Source organism: Orcinus orca, chromosome 7 (genome assembly GCF_937001465.1).
Source record: "Orcinus orca chromosome 7, mOrcOrc1.1, whole genome shotgun sequence".
NCBI classification, from domain to species: Eukaryota; Metazoa; Chordata; class Mammalia; order Artiodactyla; family Delphinidae; genus Orcinus; species Orcinus orca.
The window spans coordinates 93945354-93967763 of NC_064565.1; the positions used below are offsets into that span (position 1 = coordinate 93945354).

A 22410-nucleotide genomic window follows, 5' to 3' on the forward strand; every position below is an offset into this window, starting at 1 on the left:
CTCTGATTCCTACATCCAGCATTCTGTACTGGGCTGTCATACTGAATTTGTTACGTAATGATGGCTCCTTAATTATCAACAAGGAATTCTATAAATAAGTTTTTAAAAGTCAATTAAAAGGAGGTTTAACTAGTTATGTATAACACTCCTACCTTGATCTCTTGACTCTGACTTACTGAAGGTGAGGCGTGTGCACTGGGGTCCTGGCTCTCTGGAGGCCCGGCGGGACTCTCAGCAGCGCTGTGCTGCCCACCACTGAAGTCGTTAGGGTATTCTTTCAAAAGCAAGTCCTGTCCTTCAACATTTTTACTGTAAGCTCTAGCGAGAAAATATTTAATTATTTGTTGATGTCTTAACATTGTATGAACAACCTAAGGTATCGTTCATAAAGTCAGTTGAACTTGGTAGCTTTTCTTTAAACAGCTCTGCCCAAAAGATTTTAAAAACTTCATCTGCTGATCTTCCTGATGTTATCCTCACATCTCAAAGACTTGAATAGTATTTTATGAAATCTTTTGCCAAATTATTATAGTGGTTTTGTTTTGTTACAGTTTGGGGTTTTTTGTTTGTTTTTTTTTTCCAGAAAACAGGAAAAGACAAGTTACTTGACTCTTACAGTCTGAGTTCCCAGAGTATCTATGGTTATCGTAATGTCGTCCATGAAGGACTCGATTCACATTTTCCTCTGTACTTTTGGAAAACTGTATCTCTGGAATGTGGAGAAGGTTGAGAACAGAATCTCGTGTATGTTAGGATAACTAACTCTTAGAATAAGGCTCTACAACAAATCTGGGTATCTTGAGACCTAAACAAACAGAGAAATGTGTTTTACAAATAATAAATGAGAGATGCTCCACACTAAAGTGACTATCACATTTCAACATGATCTTGCATTTTGAGTTTTGGCTGTATTAAAAAATAGTCCAGTTAAATATAAAATGCCAGGGATTTTCTCAAATACATGACTACTGATTATGTTGTTAGGATTTATCCCCCCATCCCTCAAAGTCATGTTCCAAGTATTAGGCGATTTGCTTTTTTACCCTGGATAGGTTTCTTGAGGGGTTTTTTTGGTTTGTTTCTTTTTAAGAAAAACATTTCTGAAGTGGCTTTGTTACAGATTACCCAGATTCTAATCCCTAGTGTTAGGTCCACCATTACAGTACACTGAAATGACCTACTTACGGAGAATTTTTCATATTGTTTGCTCAGTTAAATCTATTACTGAGGCTGACAATTAGCATGAGAAATTGAGTGGAGTAAATAAAACTCCTTTCATCATTATGTAATTAGCCTGAATATATTTTTAATGTAAACTCAACTCAGTATAAGCAGTGTTTCACTTCTAGGGCACAAACAGCAGATGTTATATAGTATGTTTTCTTCATTTTCAGTGGTCTCCCTCGTTATTATGCAGAATTACTGGAGATTTCACATGGATTCCATGGTTTTGGGGTTTAAATTTACAACACCTGCCTGCTGTTTCTTCTGTGCCACTTGCTTTGCTCCCACAGTGACCATCTGGCTTGCTCTTTCTCTTCATATTTTTTGTGTCTTAGGGAGAAGACTGCATCAGAGAGGTCTTCTATCTGGAATTAGAAATGAAAAGTTTTGCTTTTATCAGAAACATTTTGAAATATGAGAACAGGTGTCAGAGTTCCTCATCAAGAGAACAATAGGAAGAAAACTCTAAAATAAATGCAGTCTAAGTCAGAGAACAAATGTTATGAGAGGAGGTTCATTCCTAAAAAGAGGGAGTTTAAAACTTTTTTACTGTTGGGTCATGTTTGAAGATTTACCTAGAATACTTATAGTACCTTGAGTACATATAGGTTCACAGTGCTTTCCACTTACATAAAATATCCTTAATGCTTTATTCATCCAAAACCTTGTATTGATTGCCCCTTACAGAGTATACTGTTCATGGAACATATTAATATCAAAGAAAGTAAAACTGTCTGAGGTAAATGAGAATTAGTTTAATGAGTTACTTATCTGGAGTTCTAAGACTTCGGTTGTGTTTCTGGCTAGGGTCATTCTGAACTAGAGAAGGGTGCATTAAAAGAGGGAAGGGCATTAAAAAGTAAATTTTGGTAGTTGAAAAACCCGATCAGTTGGCACAGAAAGACTGTAATGGAAACAATGTCTTTTATATAATACCTGCTTCTTCAGACTATCACTTTGAATTAGTTTGGTTATATAGTATCTTTCCCTTTAATTTTTCTTGTCTTACTATAAGTTTTATCCATACAGGTCCACAGTCCCTTTCCTGTAATTCCAAAAATCTGAAAAAACAAGTTTTCATAATTCATTTGGTGACACAATCTTATCTGAAATGATGTGGGGCTATTCTACTTTCTATTAATATTTCACTATAGAAACATTACTATTTGATTATGAGCACTGTCCTAGACTCCCTATATGTATTACATGATATATGTACCACAGTACTTTCTAAAATCCAAAACTTTCCAAATTCAAAAGCAATTGTTCACAAGATTTTGCATATGGAATTGTAGGCTTGACTGTTAAACTAAATACCATGCAGAAAAATATGACTAATACTGGGAATTGAATATATTCACATAAATTCAATATTTCAATGACTCATGTAAGGAAATGGTATGTTTTGTTTTTGCTTTTCTTTATTCTTTATATATTTTGTCTTTTTGTAGCCAAATTTGCACAAAACACTTCCTAATCAAATTAATATCCTTAAAGGGGAACTTTCTTTTCATAAGTTTTGAAAATTTATAAAATCAGTGTATGTTCCTCAAATACCAAATTAAGCACATGGGAAAAAAAAATTAAGCAGGCTTCATAACATATTAAGTGCAGTAAGTGAAAGGCAGCTTACCTCTTCTTCACCCAAATTATATTCATCCAGAGGCTGGAGAACAACCATCCTCCAGCTGTTGAAGATACAAACGAATTTCAAACAGCTTTTGTTAATCTACCTAAATGTAGCAATTTTATTCTGTAAGCACAGCTATTATAGTAGTGTTTTCTTTCTTTGGGATTTCCATAATTCAAATGGCTGTATCTTAGTACTTTATCTTTTAAAAGAGACAACGTATTTGTATTATGAGAAGAGGACAGGAGATGAGGCTTTACTTTTGGCCTTACAATAAACAGTCTCTTATACATAGTTGCGTTTTATACCTACGAATGTACTAATTTTGAAATAAGTTAGTGGTATGCTGACAAACTGGCTCAGAAAATAAAGAGGAAAAAAGCTCTGATTTTTAGCATTTGCCAGTTTCTTTGTGTGAAGACTCCCATCATGGCCTCTTGTGAGTTTTTAACAGCCACATCACAGAATCCCTACGGGCTAAACAAGGTCAGCCAGCCGGCTCCAGCCTACCAGTGTAAATTGAAAACATTGTTGCTATAGAACATCTAACCACAAATGTTATTTTTTTACTTAATGTAGAATATGTCAACAAATTCTCTGCAGAAATTCTCATAATACCTCCTAGAGTATTAAGAGTTCTCTCAGTGCCTCAAAGCAATTATGAATAAAAGAATCAAATTAGTTAGAATAGAGATGTGTAGAAATTACTGTAATTGTCAACCAGCTCTTGTCTCTGTTTCCATCCTTTTCTATTTCTACTTCTTGGTGCCAGATTAATAATCTTAAACCTCTTTCATCATGGCTAAAAAAATGGACAGTTTGCTGCCAGCAGAAAACAGATCTGTGTGTGGCATTCAAGGACATCCACAATCTCGTGACAACTTTTTGAGCCTTTATTTCCTGTATCACCCTTCACAAAACCTCAGTCTCTGGCTTAGCCTTGCACAGGTTGTCACAGGTGTTATCTTACACTGCAAATACTCTATGCAAAGGTAGTTGCTTTCTTTGATCTCTGCAGCCTTGTGCGTATCTCCATTTTAAGGAGCAAGGATTATCTGTTAGTGTAATTATTTACATCCTTAAAGTACCTTTTAGTACCATATATACAATAGGAAACTAAATATTGAATGAAAAAACTCTAAAAGTGCTGAAGTATTAGGAATTTCCATTTCTTAATAAAACCTGAGAAAGTAGTGTTACTGTATGGCACTTCTTTTCAGCATGAGTAATGTCAAAGTTTCTTTCACCATTTTCCCTCCATGTAACCATATAAGTGGGAGGAAGGCAGAAAGGAGCATCTTCCTTTCATTAAATAAAATTTTAACTTCACTGAAAATTTAAGTTTATTCAAAAAAAGAAGGAAAATTAAATAATGTAAGTATACATACCTTGGAGTAACTATTTCCTTATATTGGAGTTTCTCTAATTTAGCTGGGGCCACTAATGACATGGGAATCACAATATTATCTATATCATAAGAGCTCTCACTTCGCAATCGTCGTCGTGCAGTATTCTGCAAGATAGGATTGTAGTTTACAATAGTATTTGGTTACTTGTAATGATACTCTCCTTTTACGAGTTATATAAAGATAACATGGCAGTGCCTTTAAGTTTTATACATTGTTATGAAATCTGAGTATAAAATGTTAAGAAAAACAAGAAAGCATATGTATCTTCTATGAACCAATACATTTGTGTGTGGACACATTCAGGCCTATTTTTAAGACCATTAAAAATATGAATGCCTTAAAATACAAAACATCAGAAGATTGTACCATAAAGCACCCTAAATGTCAGTGAAATGATCTTTTAACAAACTCATTTTTTATTAGGAAAGGCTATGAAATGTTTGGTGAGCCTTTTAATAAAGATCGTTTTTACAATCTTCATTTATGTGTTCCTGGGTCCCTGAGCTTCATGCTGTTTTCTCTAAATCCTCCCACGTTTTAACCTCTACTCCCTACCAGGTAATGAAACAGAACAAAGTAAGAACACTGCTGGATTCTTATTAGCAAGATTATACTTAGCATCATGTCAAGAAGTAGGGATGGTTATGATAAAGTTTAAAGTTTTTAGCATACGAAAAAAGCCATAACCAAGGACTAATGTACAATTAGCTCCCTAGTTAAAAAAAAAAAGTTTAATCAAATTTATTGCGTCTTAGTAAAATAATTCTGAATATGCTAATTATGTGCTAGTAAATAAGGCTGTTATAGATTAACAAAATATCTATAACAAGTTCCCCTCCCCCCACCAGATCTGCCAGGTTTAAAGGTCATAAAGCTACTTTAAAGCTCACTGTACAAAAACCTACTTGTGATGATGAATTCTGGGTTCTTGATATAACATTGACATTAGTAACTGCAGTAAAATTGCTCTGGGATCCTGGTTCTGTGCGTTGAATAGCAAATTCTTCAAATCTAGTTCTTTCTCCTGCCATGGAAAGAACCATTGAGAATGTGATACATTAAATGTAACTGGTAGGTATTAGAATTTCTGTTTTCCTAGTTTGGTAACATGTGTTTCTTGATCTGTTTAGGTTTTTTTTTTTTAAATTCATGTATCAAAAATGAAAAAAACTAAGGAAATTTTATAAAAATCTTAGCCACAATCCTGCCACAATTTCCATTTTCTGGGGTATTGACAGTTTTTATCCAGCATATCCTTCTTTATTAATCTCCCTTTACTCTGTTCATGTTTTCTGTAACTTATTCAGAGGTTGAACTTCTAAGACTTACCTCTTAATTTTCTTGTCTATTCTCTGATTTTTTCATATCGTTTTCTACTTTTTGGGAGATTTCCTTAACTTGATCTTCTGACTACTGATTTCTGAAAATGTTTCTCCTATTATAACATCCTATTTCAGGAATAAAATTTCTCTTTTCTCTCAGAATATTGATAACAAAGTTAAGTTTACTTCCAACTTTGTTATTTTCTGTCTCTTCCACGTTCCTTTTCTCCATTTGTTTTGTGTCTATTTAGTGAGTATATGTTTATTTTCTTACTGCCCTTCTTTATTTTACTTTAATACAGATCTTGAAAAATATTTTCCTGTGTAATGTAAAATTTAATACACAGTTCATATTTATATTATTCCAGTTGTTTAAAAATGTCCTTTCTGGCTAGTTGTTTCTTCAAATCGTATCCATATCTTGAAAATGGTTGTCTAGAGAGCTGTCTAGTTACTTCTTTGTAGTACAGCATTTTACTCATTCTATTCCTATGTTCCCATCTAGCTAAAAGTTAGATCTATCAATTCAAGTAAAACAGTCTACATCTTAAGTAATGTGTATTTTTTCATAATGCATCTTTATATTAAGAGATACAGGTTTTCCTATATTTTGGCAAAGATGTATGAAAGTTCCTCAAAAGCTAGATGACTGTTGGTTATCTTAAGGTTAAGGCACCAAAAAAGCATAATGATATCCCTGAATGTGGGTGGGAGTTTAATTTTGTTCCACACTAGTTGATCAGGTAGTGTGATATTAGGTAGTGACTTTGGTCTGTTATGGTGGGATTTCTAGAAGCCATACTGATAAATATGTTAAAGCCACCGTGTATAATTACAGTTAAGTACATCTTGGATGTAAATAGTTTCTAATTTATTGGGTGTATTGACATACTATACCTCGGACATACTTGACTAATGTATATAGTGTTAGATCCACTGGAACAATGAATAAGAACCAATAGAGTATACAGATAATTTGTTATTTAACACACACCTTTCCAGTTAAGTTTTATTTTTTATCATTATTTGCAATAACTGTTGAAACTATCTTGTCCCAAATGCCCATAACAAACCCATTTTGTATTACTAGCAGGGTTCTAGTTTCAGAGGTATCTCTATTCATCTTGGAACTGTACGTTCCTAAGGGGAATTCAGTCAGGCGGTTGAGTTACCTTAGATGAATCTCACCCAGTTTATCAAAATTCCGAGGAAGCTTCAGGGAAATCAACATCTCCACAATAGGTACCAGAAATGGTAATAAATATCTAAAAGGCAACCTTGTACTGACATATTTTGAGTCCAGAACACAATGTTGGAGACTAAGTACTGTCCAGGAGGACAGTTAGTAGAAGATAACTCTAGTTAGGAAACACAGGTAGAAGATAACTCTAGTTAGGAAACATAGGAAGGAAATCCTTAACTCACAAAGTGGATGGATTCCCAGTCCACAAATAATTCTGAATTGACTACATGAATATGCTGTTTAATGTTCATAGAACCATGGATGTTTTGTGTAATTAGTGACTGTTCTAGATTATGACTCCCATGAGGCAGAGGTTCTTTGGAAATCAGAATTTTTTTTTTTCAGTTTTTAGTACTAGTGCTCCTGTCCTCATTTTAACCTACCTAATGCTGTTTCACTCAAGTGTCTTTTCTTTCTTCCCTGTAACAGCTGTGCAGAAGATTCTGACCTCATTTGAGGCTTGCATATAGGAGAATATCCATTTCTCCATTGATTCAGAGAAGTATTATGTACTGAAAAGGAAAGAAAAATGTGAAGTTTTAGTTCCTTAACACAAATATAATGAGCATGTTAACCTCTTTTTACTTTGTAACATTGCAGAATATTAATATACCAGTTCAAAATTATATATAGTAAAGTAAATACTTACATACGAAGATGAAATACTCCTAAGCTGAAAATAACCAAAGTAAGATTCATTAAAAACATCTTCAGGAAGTGCTCAATTTCCTATAGTTGCTCCATTATGTGAAGAGGATGAAGAGGAAAGGTGATCTGTTCTCACAGTCTTCTAAATTACAGAATTTTACAGAGAAGATTTGTTCAGATCTATAAATCTTGGCTGAATATGATCTGAATCCTTAAGTTAGTTCCTGCTTACCTTAAATCTGGGAACAACTCAGGACTAAGTAAGATTATAGAATACAACAGACTGGGATCTCTTGAGAGCGATAACCAGATTTCATCAATCTCCTGACAGTGCCTAGCACCATTCTTTCACTTTTTAAAGCAATGAATTTTTTAAAAACTTTAAGTCACTTAATATCTCTGTGCCTCAGTTGCCTTATCTGTAAAATAGGGATAATAGCAGCTATTGTGGGATTGTGAGGATTAAACAAATTCCTGTAATAGTCATTAGAAGGATATCTGGCATAAGTATGCAATAAATGTTAGTGTCACCATGACTGTTGTTCCGTCTGAACCCCATATTTCCAGTACTGGATAAATAACTAAATTGGCTTCTTTTTTTGAAATGTTTGGAGATGTGGAAAGGATAGGGAAAAAATATGAAGGCCTAAGTGCCAAATTCTCACCAACACTGAGAAAAAAGAGTATGGTCTACCAACAGTGACTGGGACTCAGATTTCAAGATGGCAAAGCACCCTAAAAATGATAGACAAAATTTTTATATATAGATGCACAGATCGGCACATTTACATCCACGTTAGCATGCAAAAAAAGGAACTTTTAAGTAGAGTGGAATTTGTGAGCAATCTCTGAAAGCCTAATATCTTACGAAATTTGAGAAGCAAACTGCAAAAGCACATGGGAAAGTACTGCCACAAAAATGTGATCAAAATCAAAGGCGCTCCAGACCTGGAGGAAAGAAAGAATTACCTGCAGTAACTAATAGAATGACTACACTTGCCAGCCTGCCAACACCTCCACCAGGGTCCTTGAGGCTTCAGTAGAGAAATGGATGGGTGGGTAGATAAGGCAACGCCCGGTGCCCCACTTTGTTTGAAACATGTCCTGCTCATCCATAACTGCCTCTGAAAACAGTATAGAGTGCAAATTTCTACCTCTTCCATGAGAAGGATCCCATAAAAAGCAGTGGCAGAAGTTGTAACGGTGAATATTAACTTTAAAGATGAGAACACAAGACTCCAAAAATCTGAATACCAGTAGCGTAAAACAAAGAAAAGGTACAAACAACAAATGGAAGAACCATCTCTGGAAATAGTTAATGGGTTCACAGAATACAGATTTACAGGTCTTCAAAATAACTAATATTGCCAAGAGAAAGAGGCAAAAGGCCAAGAGACCTCAGAAATGGGAAATATAATTGTTGAAATTGTGAAACAAAATCATTGCTCACTGCCCTGAATAACAGAATGGTCATATCTAAAAGTCAAGATCATTGGATTGGAAGAGTAATTCCACAACTCAAAGGAATAGAGTGATGGAAATATGAAAAAAAGGACAAACCAAAATAGGTTAACAAAGGATTGAATAGAATGGGATGTAATATTTGAAGAAATGATAGCCAAAATTTTTTACACATTGATATTAACTCTAATGTTTCGATAACTCACTTGAGCATCAAAGCAAATGAAAAAAATATATATATATAGCACATAAGTATGAAGACATCCTAAAAGTTACCAGAGAAGGGAAAAATTATTGCAAAGGAATGAGAATCAGATTGCCAGAAAGCAAAAGCACAAACCCACAGCCAACATCATCCTCAGTGGTGAAAAACTGAAAGCATTTCCACTAAGATCAGGAAAAAGACAAGGTTGCCCACTCTCACCACTCTAATTCAACATAGTTTTGGAAGTTTTAGCCACAGCAATCAGAGAAGAAAAGGAATCCAAATTGGAAAAGAAGTAAAGCTGTCACTGTTTGCAGATGACATGATACTATACATAGAAATCCTAAAGATGCTACCAGAAAACTACTAGAGCTAATCAATGAATTTGGTAAAGTAGCAGGATACAAAATTAATGCACAGAAATCTCTTGCATTCCTATACACTAATGATGAAAAATCTGAAAGTGAAATCAAGAAAACACTCCCATTTACCATTGCAACAAAAAGAATAAAATATGTAGGAATAAACCTACCTGAGACAAAAGACCTGTATGCAGAAAATTATAAGACACTGATGAAAGAAATTAAAGATGATACAAATAGATGGAGAGATATACCATCTTCTTGGACTGGAAAAATCAACATTGTGAAAATGACTCTACTACCCAAAGCAATCAACAGATTCAATGCAATTCCTATCAAACTACCACTGGCATTTTTCACAGAACTAGAACAAAAAAGTTCACAATTTGTATGGAAACACAAAAGACCCCGAATAGCCAAAGCAATCTTGAAAACGAAAAACAGAGCTGGAGGAATCAGGCTCCCTGACTTCAGACTATACTACAAAGCTACAGTAATCAAGACAGTATGGTACTGGCACAAAAACAGAAAGATCAGTGGAACAGGATAGGAAGCCCAGAGATAAACCCATGCACATATGGTACCTTATCTTTGATAAAGGAGGTAGGAATGTACAGTGGAGAAAGGACAGCCTCTTCAAAAAGTGGTGCTGGGAAAACTGGGCAGGTACATGTAAAAGTATGAGATTAGATCACTCCCTAACACCATACACAAAAATAAGCTCAAAATGGATTAAAGACCTAAATGTAAGGCCAGAAACTATCAAACTCTTAGAGGAAAACATAGGCAGAACACTGACATAAATCACAGCAAGGTCCTTTTTGACCCACCTCCTAGAGAAATGGAAATAAAAACAAAAATAAACAAATGGGACCTAATGCAACTTCAAAGCTTTTGCCCAGCAAAGGGAACCATAAACAAGACCAAAAGACAACCCTCAGAATGGGAGAAAATATTTGCAAATGAAGCAACTGACAAAGGATTAATCTCCAAAATTTATAAGCCACTCATGCAGCTCAATAACAATAAAACAACCCAATCCAAAAATGGGCAGAAGACCTAAATAGACATTTCTCCAAAGAAGATATACAGACTGCCAACAAACACATGAAAGAATGCTCAACATCATTAATCATTAGAGAAATGCAAATCAAAACTACAATGAGATATCATTTCAAACCAGTCAGAATGGCCATCATCAAAAAATCTAGAAACAATAAATGCTGGAGAGGGTGTGCACTGCTGGTGGGAATGTGAATTGGTACAGCCACTATGGAGAACAGTATGGAGGTTCCTTAAAAAACTACAAATAGAACTACCATATGACCCAGCAATCCCACTACTGGGCATATACCCAGAGAAAACCATAATTCAAAGAGAGTCATGTACTAAATGTTCATTGCAGCTCTATTTACAATAGCCCGGAGATGGAAGCAACCTAAGTGTCCATCATCGGATGAATGGATAAAGAAGATGTGGCACATATATACAATGGAATATTACTCAGCCATAAAAAGAAACGAAATTGAGCTATTTGTAATGAGGTAGGTAGACCTAGAGTCTGTCATACAGAGTGAAGTAACTCAGAAAGACAAATACTGTATGCTAACACATATACATATGGAATTTAAGGGAAAAAATGTCATGAAGAACCTAGGGGTAAGACAGGAATAAAGACACAGACCTACTAGAGAATGGACTTGAGGATATGGGGAGCGGGAAGGGTAAGCTGTGACAAAGCGAGAGAGAGGCATGGACATATATACACTACCAAACGTAAGGTAGATAGCTAGTGGGAAGCAGCTGCATAGCACAGGGAGATCAGCTCGGTGCTTTGTGACCGCCTGGAGGGGTGGGATAGGGAGGGTGGGAGGGAGGGAGACGCAAGAGGGAAGAGATATGGGAACATCTGTATATGTATAACTGATTCACTTTGTTATAAAGCAGAAACTAACACACCATTGTAAAGCAATTATACTCCAATAAAGATGTAAAAAGAAAAAAGCAAAAGCAGATGCAGGAAAAAACAATGGCGACTTTTTAAAGCCCTCATGAAAAACAGTAAACAGAATTCTAAGGTAGCCCTCAAGATTTCTTGCCACTCAAGATAAAGAAAGCAGAGAAAGATGTTAAATAGTAAAATAAGATGGCAGACAATTCTAAACTCATTCCTACAAAGGGGTAGCTAGAATTGTTAGGTTTTAAAATATATATACCTGGCATGTGTTGGTGTTCCAATAGTGTCCACTTGTTTTCTAGAGTATTTTAAAGAAAATTCCAGGCAAATTTCAACGCATCTCTTCTAAAAGGAGTCTCACCACCACCCCTAGTCTTGTAAAAGCACATCAGAAACCTTAACCTTCACTAAAGTGATGCTTTTTATTTAATTTTACTCAAAAGTTTTCTTTACACTTTCCCCCTTTTACTCTTTGGTGTCTTGTAAGGTTGTAGTGGACTCTTGATGCATGGCAATTCAGAGTGTAACTCACACCTTCTCTTCACCTGTCCTGATGATAACCCTCCCAGTCTTTCAGTGCTCACTTACCCAAATCTCCTAAATTTCATTTTAAGATACATCTTGGGGCTTCCCTGGTGGCACAGTGGTTGAGAGTCCGCCTGCTGATGCAGGGGACACGGGTTCGTGCCCCGGTCCGGGAAGATCCCACATGCCGCGGAGCGGCTGGACCCGTGAGCCATGGCCGCTGAGCCTGTGCGTCCGGAGCTTGTGCTCCGCAACGGGAGAGGCCCGCGTACCGAGAAAAACAAAAAACAAAAAGATATATCTTGGCCCAGCATCTCTCCTGTCTCCTGCCTTCCCTTTCATTTATACATTTGATAACTTTATAGAGAGCCAGTTACATGCCAGGCACTGTGTTATACCTTGGGGGGACAGTGGTGAGCAAGAACAGGCATGGACCATGCCCCTGATGTAGTTTATACGCATTCTCAAAAACTGCAAGTAATGTGTGGTAGAAAACAGAAGTACTATTGATAGGAGATACTGAGTATAACTAGTAAGAGAGCTCTAGGAAAGGCTTCCCAGATAAAGTGTTAGATTACAAAATACGAACAGAAACAGCTGCTGGATAGTAAGGGCAAGGAATAGAGAATGGTAGAAAGGCCCAAGGCACCAGGGAAGAGGAAAAATCTGGCAAGTGAACAGCAGCCAGGTAGGTTAGAGTAAGGAAGCATGGTGAAAACCACGAACAGGTAGGAAACAGCCTATGTAAGTAGGGCTTTAGGGATACTCTATTAAAGAATATTCCCTCTGTCAAATATTTTAAAGGATGGGGATGGGAAGCAGGTGTGACATAATTAGATTTACTTTTTGAAAATATAAATTGCTGCAGGGATTGAAGGGAAATAAAACTTGATTAGGCTATTTCAGGAGTATAGATAAGGGATCATTAAGTTAGACTGAAATTGGTAGAAATATAGAGAAGCCGGTTTGAAGCATAAGATCACACTGATAATGGGGTTTAGATACGAGGAAGTGTGGGTGAAGAAGGCTGAGCCTTAGGGTTCTGACTTGCGTGGGTTGTGGTGCTATTGTTCCTCTCTGTGCACTCTGAAAAATAAAACTTTATTTTGACATAATTTCAGACTTATAGAAAACTTGGAGTAATACAAAGAAGTCCCATATATTTTTTACTCAGATCCCCCAAATGTTAACATTTTACCACACTGGCTTCATCTTTCTGAATGCCAATGAAATACTGACATGATGCTTCTCTACTCTAAATATGTCAATATGTATTTTTCAAAAACAAGGGCATTCTCTTACATAGGAACACAACTATCAAAACCAAGAAGTTAATAATTAACTATTAGCTAACTATAGAGTTTATTCAAATTTCACCCATTAGTCCTATAATGTTCTTTACAGAAAATCCTGATCACTCTCCGTTCAGTTGGCAGGTCTCTTTAAAGTTTTCTTGTATCTGAAATAATTCCATTATCTTGTCTTTCATGACTTTGAATATTTTGATGAGTATAGGCCCTTAAGTTGGCTTTGGTATCTCCTCACAATTGGCAACTAATCAATTCTTCAGTTTGTCTTTTCCCTACTTTCTTGTTACCTGAAGTCAGCAGTTCTGTCATAATTGCTAACTCTAAAGGAGAGTATAGGATAAATCCAAGCTCTGAGGTAAAGCACAAAAACATCTATTTACTTTCACACAATTTGCCCTACAGGAATACCAGGCTATTTGTATATACTTGAACACATCACAGTGTTTCATGGCTCCATGAAAAGTTATGTGATTTTTTCCATTTTAAAAGCTTGTTACTTAATATGGGCCAACAGTATTTGAACCACCAGGGATCTTATTAGAAATATAGAATCTCAGACCCCATTCCAAACTTTCTGAATCAATCTGCATTCTAACCACATCACCAAAGTAATTTGCACATTAAAACTTGAGAAACAATGATTTGGAAAATTTGACTCTTCCTCTAAATTCCACTTAAGTATTTAAAGCTATACTTGGCATCACCATCTTTCTGAAGTTCCTCTTTTTGCCCTTTTCCCATAACCCTTAAATTCTCTTCCTCTTCCTCTACCTTCTGCTAGGCAGAGTTATACACTAACCTCCCCCCTTTTTAAGAATATTTTTTATCATGTCTGTACCCTTAACATCATTTAATAGTCATTTGTGTGTCTGCTTCCCCATCACATTATAATTTCTTTAATTTCCTGTGACTCGCCTTTGATTTTTCAGCACTTAATTGTCTACCTGGCACAGAGCAGGTACTCAATAAATGTTGGACTCTAGTTTTACTTAATTCTGTAGAAAAGAAAAATTAATGGCCAGCTGTTTAAGACGGATATGGGATGAAACCTAATTAATAATTATTTGGATTGAGAGTGGTAGGGAATGAAGAAAATAGGGGAGGAGAGATTGGTATACAAAAAAATACTTCATTGATGTGCCTAATGTTACTGTAGCATTCAATTCAAATGTCTTCCATTTCCTAGCTTTTAATTTCCCATTACTAACATGTCATTACATTATTGATACATCAGTAATAATTTTGAGCCTAACATTTACACTGCCCTTTTTTTTTTTGGTTGCGCAGCTTGTGGGATCTCAGTTCCCTGACCAGGGATTGAACCCAGGCCTCGGCAGTGAAAGACTGGAATCATAACCACTAGCCCACCAGGGAACTCCTGTACACTGCCCCATTTTTTAAAGTCAGATAAATAATAGAGCAACATTAGAAGAAATATAATTACCTTTGTTTTTGCATATTCCCTTTCAGTCATATACATATATTTCATATTAATATTTCAAATGTAATGATTTTATTTGGATATATGTATAACTATTTTTTTAAATCTGGTAACTCACTCATCATTGTTATGTTTTCAGATGGTCACCTAATATTCCTGATTAGAGACAGTATCATTTAACAGCTATTCCCTAGCTGTTGGAGCTACTTGTTATCATCATGATATTATTTGTATTATGGACATTCTTAAAATAATCATCTTCATGAACACATTTTTTAAGTAAAAAAATTTTAGTCTCAGGATAACTTCCAAGTAGAATTAAATCATGAAAAGTAAACATAAGCTATATTTTCCTGTATTTCTTTACTGTTTTTTCCAAGCATAGGCAATTTTTTCTTGCCTTAGTGCTTTTTTTTCTTTCTCTAACTTCTGACTGGAACAATTTCAAGAAACACAAATGGAAAATGGAATAATGAACTCCCCTGTACCTATCATTCAGCATCACGAATGCTCGTGACCAATCTTGTTCTCTCTCTCTCTCCCACAAGCTTTTTTTTTTGCTGTAATATTTGAAAGCACATCCCAGACATCATATCTTATCTACATTATGTGTCAGATTGAATCTCTAATAAACTGATAGAATGTGTATTTATGTAACCACATGCATTATTACATCTAACACAATAATTAATATGCAACAGCCAGTCCATGTTCAAATTTCTCTGTCTCAAAAATTGTGTGTGTGTGTGTGTGTGTGTGTGTGTGTGTGTGTACAGCTGAGTTGTTCAAATCAGGATCCCCAAGAGGCCCGTACATTGCATTTGGCTGATACAAGTATAAACATTTTTACATGGTTATAATTGTACCATCCATAGAAGTAAAACATTTGTCCTTTAATAACACTTAACATTCTTTGATAAATGTTTCCATCCTTAGATGAACTTTTATGATCCTTTAAAAGGCTGTATATTCCACTGTGATAGACAGTTAACCACATTCCTACTGTTCTCTTCAAGTTGTCTTTAATTTTTCATTACCACAAATAATGTTAAGATAAATATATTTGTGAATAAAGGTGGTTTCATATTTAGGATTAGACTAGGTTCTTGGAAATGGATCTGCTGGATCAGAGTACAGAGTTAACAGTTTAGCAAACATTTATTGTGAACAAGTACACAAGTTTTTTTTTTCCTCAATGAGCTTATAAAAAATACGTAGTTTAAAGGCCTTGTAATGCATTTCACAGTACTTCCCAAAAGGCCTGTATCAATTAATTGCACCTGAAATATTTTAGGGTCCTGTTTTTACTACACAGTCTTGCCAGAACTGATAATTAAAATGTCTAATATTAATGTAATTGGAAAAAGGAGAAACATTTAGCACAGTGACTGGCACATAAGTGTTCAATTACATGTTAGCGATTGTTAGCATTTTCATTATTATCATTTACTACACCTAGTTTTTCTCCTAATTCTTTTAAGATACCATTTTTAACATTTACCTCTTTATCTGGAATGTATTTATGTTCATCCATCTTAAATTTGTTTTAATGTGCTGTATGAGATACAGATCTCATTTTATTTTTCCAAAAAGTCATTACTTAATGCCACTGATTACAGGACAAACTTAGTTGTTTAAAGCATTAACTCTGAGAGAGACTGTTTGGATTTGAATCCTGCCTCTACTACTACTCAACTGTGATTTGGGAAAAGCTAGTCAAGGAGAAAATAATCATAATACCTACCTTACAGGGTTGTACAGATTAAAACAATTTACACATACAAAGCCTTTCAACTAGTACTGTACTGGCATATAAGGAATGCTTCATAAGAATTGTTTATTGTTATTTATTGGCTAGGCTATCTTTTCCACACTAATAGGAAATATGACTCTTATCATATAATGAATCCTTGGGTTTGTCTCTAGGTTTTTTTTATTTAGTTCCCTTGGCTTCCATGGGCATCACAATGTTTTAATGATTATACCTTTATATTTTGATATCTGACACCTCCTTATTGATCTTTTAAAAGTTTTATTGACTATTCAACATTTTCATTATTAGGTAAACTTCAGAATAACTTTGTTCCAAAAGAAGAATGATTCTGGGATTCTGATTAGAATTATATTATAAGTTCTCCAAAGAAGATATACAGATTGCCAACAAACACATGCAAGGATGCTCAACATCACTAATCACTAAAGAAATGCAAATCAAAACTACAATGAGGTATCACCTCAGTGAGGTATCACCTCACACGGGTCAGAATGGCCATCATCACAAAATCTACAAACAATAAATGCTGGAGAGGATGTGGAGAAAAGGGAAACCTCTTGCACTGTTGGTGGGAATGTAAATTGATACAGCCACTATGGAGAACAGTATGGAGGTTCCTTAAAAAACTAAAAAAAAGAACTACCATATGACCCAGCAATCCCACTACTGGCCATATACTCTGAGAAAACCATAATTCAAAAAGAGACATGTACCACAATGTTCATTGCAGCACTATTTACAATAGCCAGGACATGGAAGCAACCTGAGTGTCCATCAATAGATGAATGGATAAAGAAGACATGGCACATATACACAATGGAATATCACTCAGCCATAAAAAGAAACGAAATTGAGTTATTTGTAGTGAGGTGGATGGACCTAGAGACTGTCATACAGAGAAGTAAGTCAGAAAGAGAAAAACAAATACCATATGCTAACACATATATATGGAATCTAAAAAAAAAAGGGTTCTGAAGAACCTAGGGGCAGGACAGGTATAAAGATGCAGATGTAGCGAATGGACTTGAGGACATGGGGAGGGGGAAGGGTAAGCTGAGACAAAGTGAGAGAGTGGCACTGATATATATATATACACTACCAAATGTAAAACATATAGCTAGTGGGAAGCAGCCACATAGCACAGGGAGATCAGCTCAGTGCATTGTGACCACCTGGAGGGGTGGGATAGGGAGGTTGGGAGGGAGACGCAAGAGGGAGGAGATATGGGGATATATGTATACGTATAGCTGATTCACTTTGTTAAACAGCAGCAACTAATACAATAATGTAAAGCAATAATACTCCAATAAAGATGTTAAAAGAAATTACATTTTAAGTACTAGGCATACACCCTGAGAAAACCATAATTCAAAAAGACACAGGCACCCCAATGTTCATTGCAGCACTATTTACAATAGCCAGGTCATGGAAGCAATCTAAATGCCCATCGACAGATGAATGGATAAAGAAGATGTGGTACATATATACAATGGAATATTACTCAGCCATAAAAAGGAACGAAATTGGGTCATTTATAGAGACGTGGATGGACCTAGAGACTGTCATACAGAGTGAAGTAAGTCAGAAAGAGAAAAACAAATATCGTATATTAACGCATATATGTGGAATCTAGAAAAATGGTACAGATGAACCAGGTTGCAAGGCAGAAATAGAGACACAGATGTAGAGAACAAATTTATGGACATCAAGGGGGGAAAGTTGGGGGTGGTGTGGTGTGATGATTGGGAGATTGGAATTGACATTTATACACTAATATGTATAAAATAGATAACTAATAAGAACCTGCTGTATAAAAATAAATAAATAAATAAAATTTAGAAAAAAGAATTACATTATAAGTTAATTTGGAAAAAATAACATCTTAAGCTACCATATTCTGACAGGAACAGGGTATTTCTCTCCATATAAGCATATACTCATGTTCCTCTGTAAACTTTTGAAGTTTTCTTCATGTAATTCCTTGTTAGGTTTAATCCTAGATATTTTATATTTTCATTGTCAATATGTCTAGGATAATTTATTCTTTTACAAATTCTAATAGGTTATTACTGGTATTTGTAAAGGCTACTTAATTTTATAAGTTTATTTAAAAATCTGCTACCTTTCAGAACTCTAATTCTAACAGGCATTCAGTTGATTCTTGAGTTTTTGAGGGAGATGATGATTTCATCTGGAAATAATTTATCTTGTGTGACGTTTTGATGTTGAGATTTTAGCTTTGTAGATAGTGAAAATACGCTGATGTATTTTCTTTCTTTTTATGATTTATTCCCAGCATAGACAATGTCTCCACCCCCCATTCAGAGTTTCATTATAATTTTTCAAGTTTTATTTTGTAATTTTAGTGTTTTATTTAAAATTCTTGGAACCAAGTAGAATTTATTCTGATACATGATATGAAATGAGTGTATAAACAAACTTTCCCCCCAAAAGACTAACATTACTGTTCATTCTCCACTTTCTTATTGATTTACAGTTCTTCCTTTATATAATAAAGAAGAAGCTATGTAGTCTGTTTCATGGATCTACTTTCCTAAATGTAAGCAAAATAGAATCTATGCTAATGATTATAGATTTTTGTCATGTTTCCATATGTGGTTGGGCTAGATTCAATATTTTTTCCAGCAATTCCTTTTCCATTTTCCCATTAATTCTTCCCAATGGGCTTTACAACTATTTTATGTTAACCAAATTCTTTTAGAACTTCAAGTTATATTGAACGTTGCATTAAACATAAATCAAAAGTCAGAACTGATATCCTAATTATTCTTACCATCCGGCAGTGCTGAATCCCCATGTTTATTTAAATTTCCTTTTATATTTATCAATAATATTTCATAATTCTCATTCAATAAGTATCCTGTTACAATTACTCCTGTGTATTTTCTATTTGTATGTGTGTGATTTGTGAAAAGTGAATATTAAAAATTAAGGATTTACATTCATTCCTTTGTTAAATTTTACTTCCTTAGCAAAAGTAATAAGTATACGAAAGATGTAAAAGGTATATAAAGTACCAAGATTTGTAAATGACATACCAGGTGATGGAGATATGATACAGTCTCCTACAAATTTATTTTCAGAAAGATCTCCTTTTATTTCAGTCTTTTTTAACAATGTTTCAAGGTGAAAATGAAGAGGCACATCTAGAAAAATAAAGCAAAAAAAGTGTTTTCAGTGAAATCACTCTTTACAGACTCCAATATTAAGACTTAGAAAAATAAGCCAAAGCTTGAAAAGTCATAACTATTAGAAGTGGCAAACTATTCTCTCCAAGCGTGTTGTTAGCAGTATTTTGGAAATTACTGATTATATGTAAAATAAACAACACTAACAATGAACAATTTCATAAACTAAAATGAACAAATATAAATATTAAATACTATTTGCAGATGAAACAAAGGTCTTTAATAAAATATAGAGCCAAACCTGCCTGACTCTAAATCCATTCCACCCCACCCCTACAAACTCTGCATTTGAAATAAAGTTTCCAAAAGACATAATTACACGATTTTAATTACTTGAGGGAAAACCACTATAATTCAGATGCAACCTTTTATGAAAATGCTGTTTCACATTCCCTTAGTTTACTAGTATTATGAATCACAAAATGAAATCTACTTTTACAAAGATCAAAACATATTGACAAACTAGTTCTCTTCTTTTAAACAGAGACTTAGGAGAGTCGTTCAATTCACTATGTTTATATTCCATATTCACAACCAAAAGAGGAGCTAAATAAATAAAATAGATGTGCTTCACATTTATTAACTAAAGCGTATTTTCTTCAGTCAAGAATGCAAAAACAATCATTTTAAAAAGCATTCAACAGACACCTAAACTTTTTCCTAAGAAACATAAAGAAATATCTTATAAAGCAGCTGATTTATTCAAAGTTTTGCTACAGAAAGAAGGTATTCATTTTTAAGAAAACTAATTATGAATGCATAAATCAGGATAGACCCAAGAAGGGTCTCAATTTTAAACAGGTATTTCTCCATCAAAAGGTGTATTTTAATGGCAGATCCATACTCAAGTGTGGAAAAATTTTTCTACACAAAAAAATGGGTTCATAAGTATCACTTGGAGACTCTCCCAAGGGTCAGATGTAAGATGGATTGCAATGCTATCACTATACTATGACCATAATAAAACTATATGACAAAATGAAAATAAGAATATAAATTAAATATGCTACTTAAACATTTCAGGATTCTGATATTTCCAATTATCAAAACATAAGTTTTTCCAATGAAATATCATTTAACTTTTATATGGAGTATTGCCTATTCTACCACTGTTGTTCTTGAGTTGTGGGAAAACATGACATAACTAGGGAAGGTGCTTGGTCTACCCATATACCTTCCTTAGAACCCACACTGTGACCTGTGGGCTTTTTATTAAAATTTCATAACACTTTATTACACTTATTAGTTTATATTTCAGTTGTCAAACTAGAATGCAAGTACCTTGAGGGATTTATTTGTATTTATACTCCTACCACCTACTTAATACCTAGTATACAGCAGGTATTCAGATTTTTATTAAATGAACACAAGAAGAAATGGATAACCCTAAGTAGTAGGTAAGGAAGCTAATCTTAACTTATTAGATGTGACATAGTAGGACGAAAGATTATTTATGCCAGCTCTTAGATTTTTGTTATCAGAGAAACAAATTTACTACTAAGAAAACAGAAAGGCAGTAAAGAGTATGGTTAGGAGTGTGGCTCTGGAGAATGACCACCTCAGATCAAATCCTGCCTCCATCATTTACTAGCTGTGTACTATGGATGAGTAATTGAACATCTCTAAGCCTCAATGTTCTTATATGTAAGATAAAGAGGACAATAATATCTATCCTCATGGGGTTGCTGCAAGCATCAAACAAGAAAATGTAATGTGCTTATAGCACCCAGTGTATGCTAAGACCAAATGTTAGCTGTGTTATTGTTATATATATTATTTTTTCTTTCTATTATTAAGGTTTCCTCAAGGATGGAGTAAAATAGTTCCTACCAGGAACTTACTTCAAAGTATGGTGTGTAGCTAAGAAACCACTGTAATACTGGTAAAAATCAAACTAACATTCAGGGCAGGAATAGGTACAAGAAATAGTGCTTTACAAAGAGGAGCAGTCCCTGGATGATTAGAACCAAAAGCTGAAAAGGAAACAAAAGCCCATTTGAGATATCTTCCCATAAAGAGAGGAACCTGAGATAACCAGTGTGAAGAATGTTTGCTTTTTTACCCTAAATATTTACTTCAGTTCCAATGTAGGTAAAATTGGAAACATTCGAACAGAAGACAGAACTGGAAAGAAACTTAAAGCCATCTTAGGGATATAGGGATGCAATGCCTCATCTGCTCGGTTGTATATTACAGGTATTTTTGAGGTTCAGAAGTTGACTATGTCTAAAGATGGACAATTTCCTTCTCTCAGAGAAATTCAATGCTGATTATAGATGGAGGAATACTACATGGCAGGGAAAACTCCATGCAAAACAACACATTAGAAAACGAACTCTGACTTACTGAGAAACATTTCAACAGCACAGCCATGTTATCAATAAAATGCTAAAAATTTAACATCAAAAGGAGATCAAAAGCTAAGAATTTCCCAAAGTAAGTCAAAATGGTTTCCAAGGAATTAAAAAATCAACCTAGGGCTTCCCTTGTGGTGCAGTGGTTGAGAGTCCGCCTGCCGATGCAGGGGACACGGGTTCGTGCCCCAGTCCGGGAAGATCCCACATGCCGCGGAGCGGCTAGGCCCGTGAGCCATGGCCGCTGAGCCTGCACGTCTGGAGCCTGTGCTCCGCAACGGGAGAGGCCACAACAGTGAGAGGCCCGCATACCGCAGGAAAAAAAAAAAAAAAAAA

The 22410-nt window shown here is 34.9% G+C and overlaps 1 protein-coding gene across 11 annotated transcripts in view; it reads right to left on the minus strand.

The window, feature by feature from the left end:
* Window positions 1-22410, minus strand: part of KANSL1L (KAT8 regulatory NSL complex subunit 1 like) — a 146771-nt gene that overhangs the window by 2219 nt on the left and 122142 nt on the right. For 10 of the 11 annotated variants that reach the window (XM_004262935.4, XM_049712103.1, XM_033428296.2 and 7 more), the window contains 7 exons: window positions 19571-19678; window positions 7212-7340; window positions 5169-5287; window positions 4243-4367; window positions 2858-2912; window positions 1477-1589; window positions 153-318 (listed from right to left, as the gene is read on the minus strand). In XM_004262935.4, coding sequence (XP_004262983.1) covers window positions 153-318; window positions 1477-1589; window positions 2858-2912; window positions 4243-4367; window positions 5169-5287; window positions 7212-7340; window positions 19571-19678 — 815 coding nt within the window. The remainder of the gene's footprint in view (window positions 1-152; window positions 319-1476; window positions 1590-2857; window positions 2913-4242; window positions 4368-5168; window positions 5288-7211; window positions 7341-19570; window positions 19679-22410) is intronic. The other variant, XM_033428324.2, reaches the window with a different exon arrangement.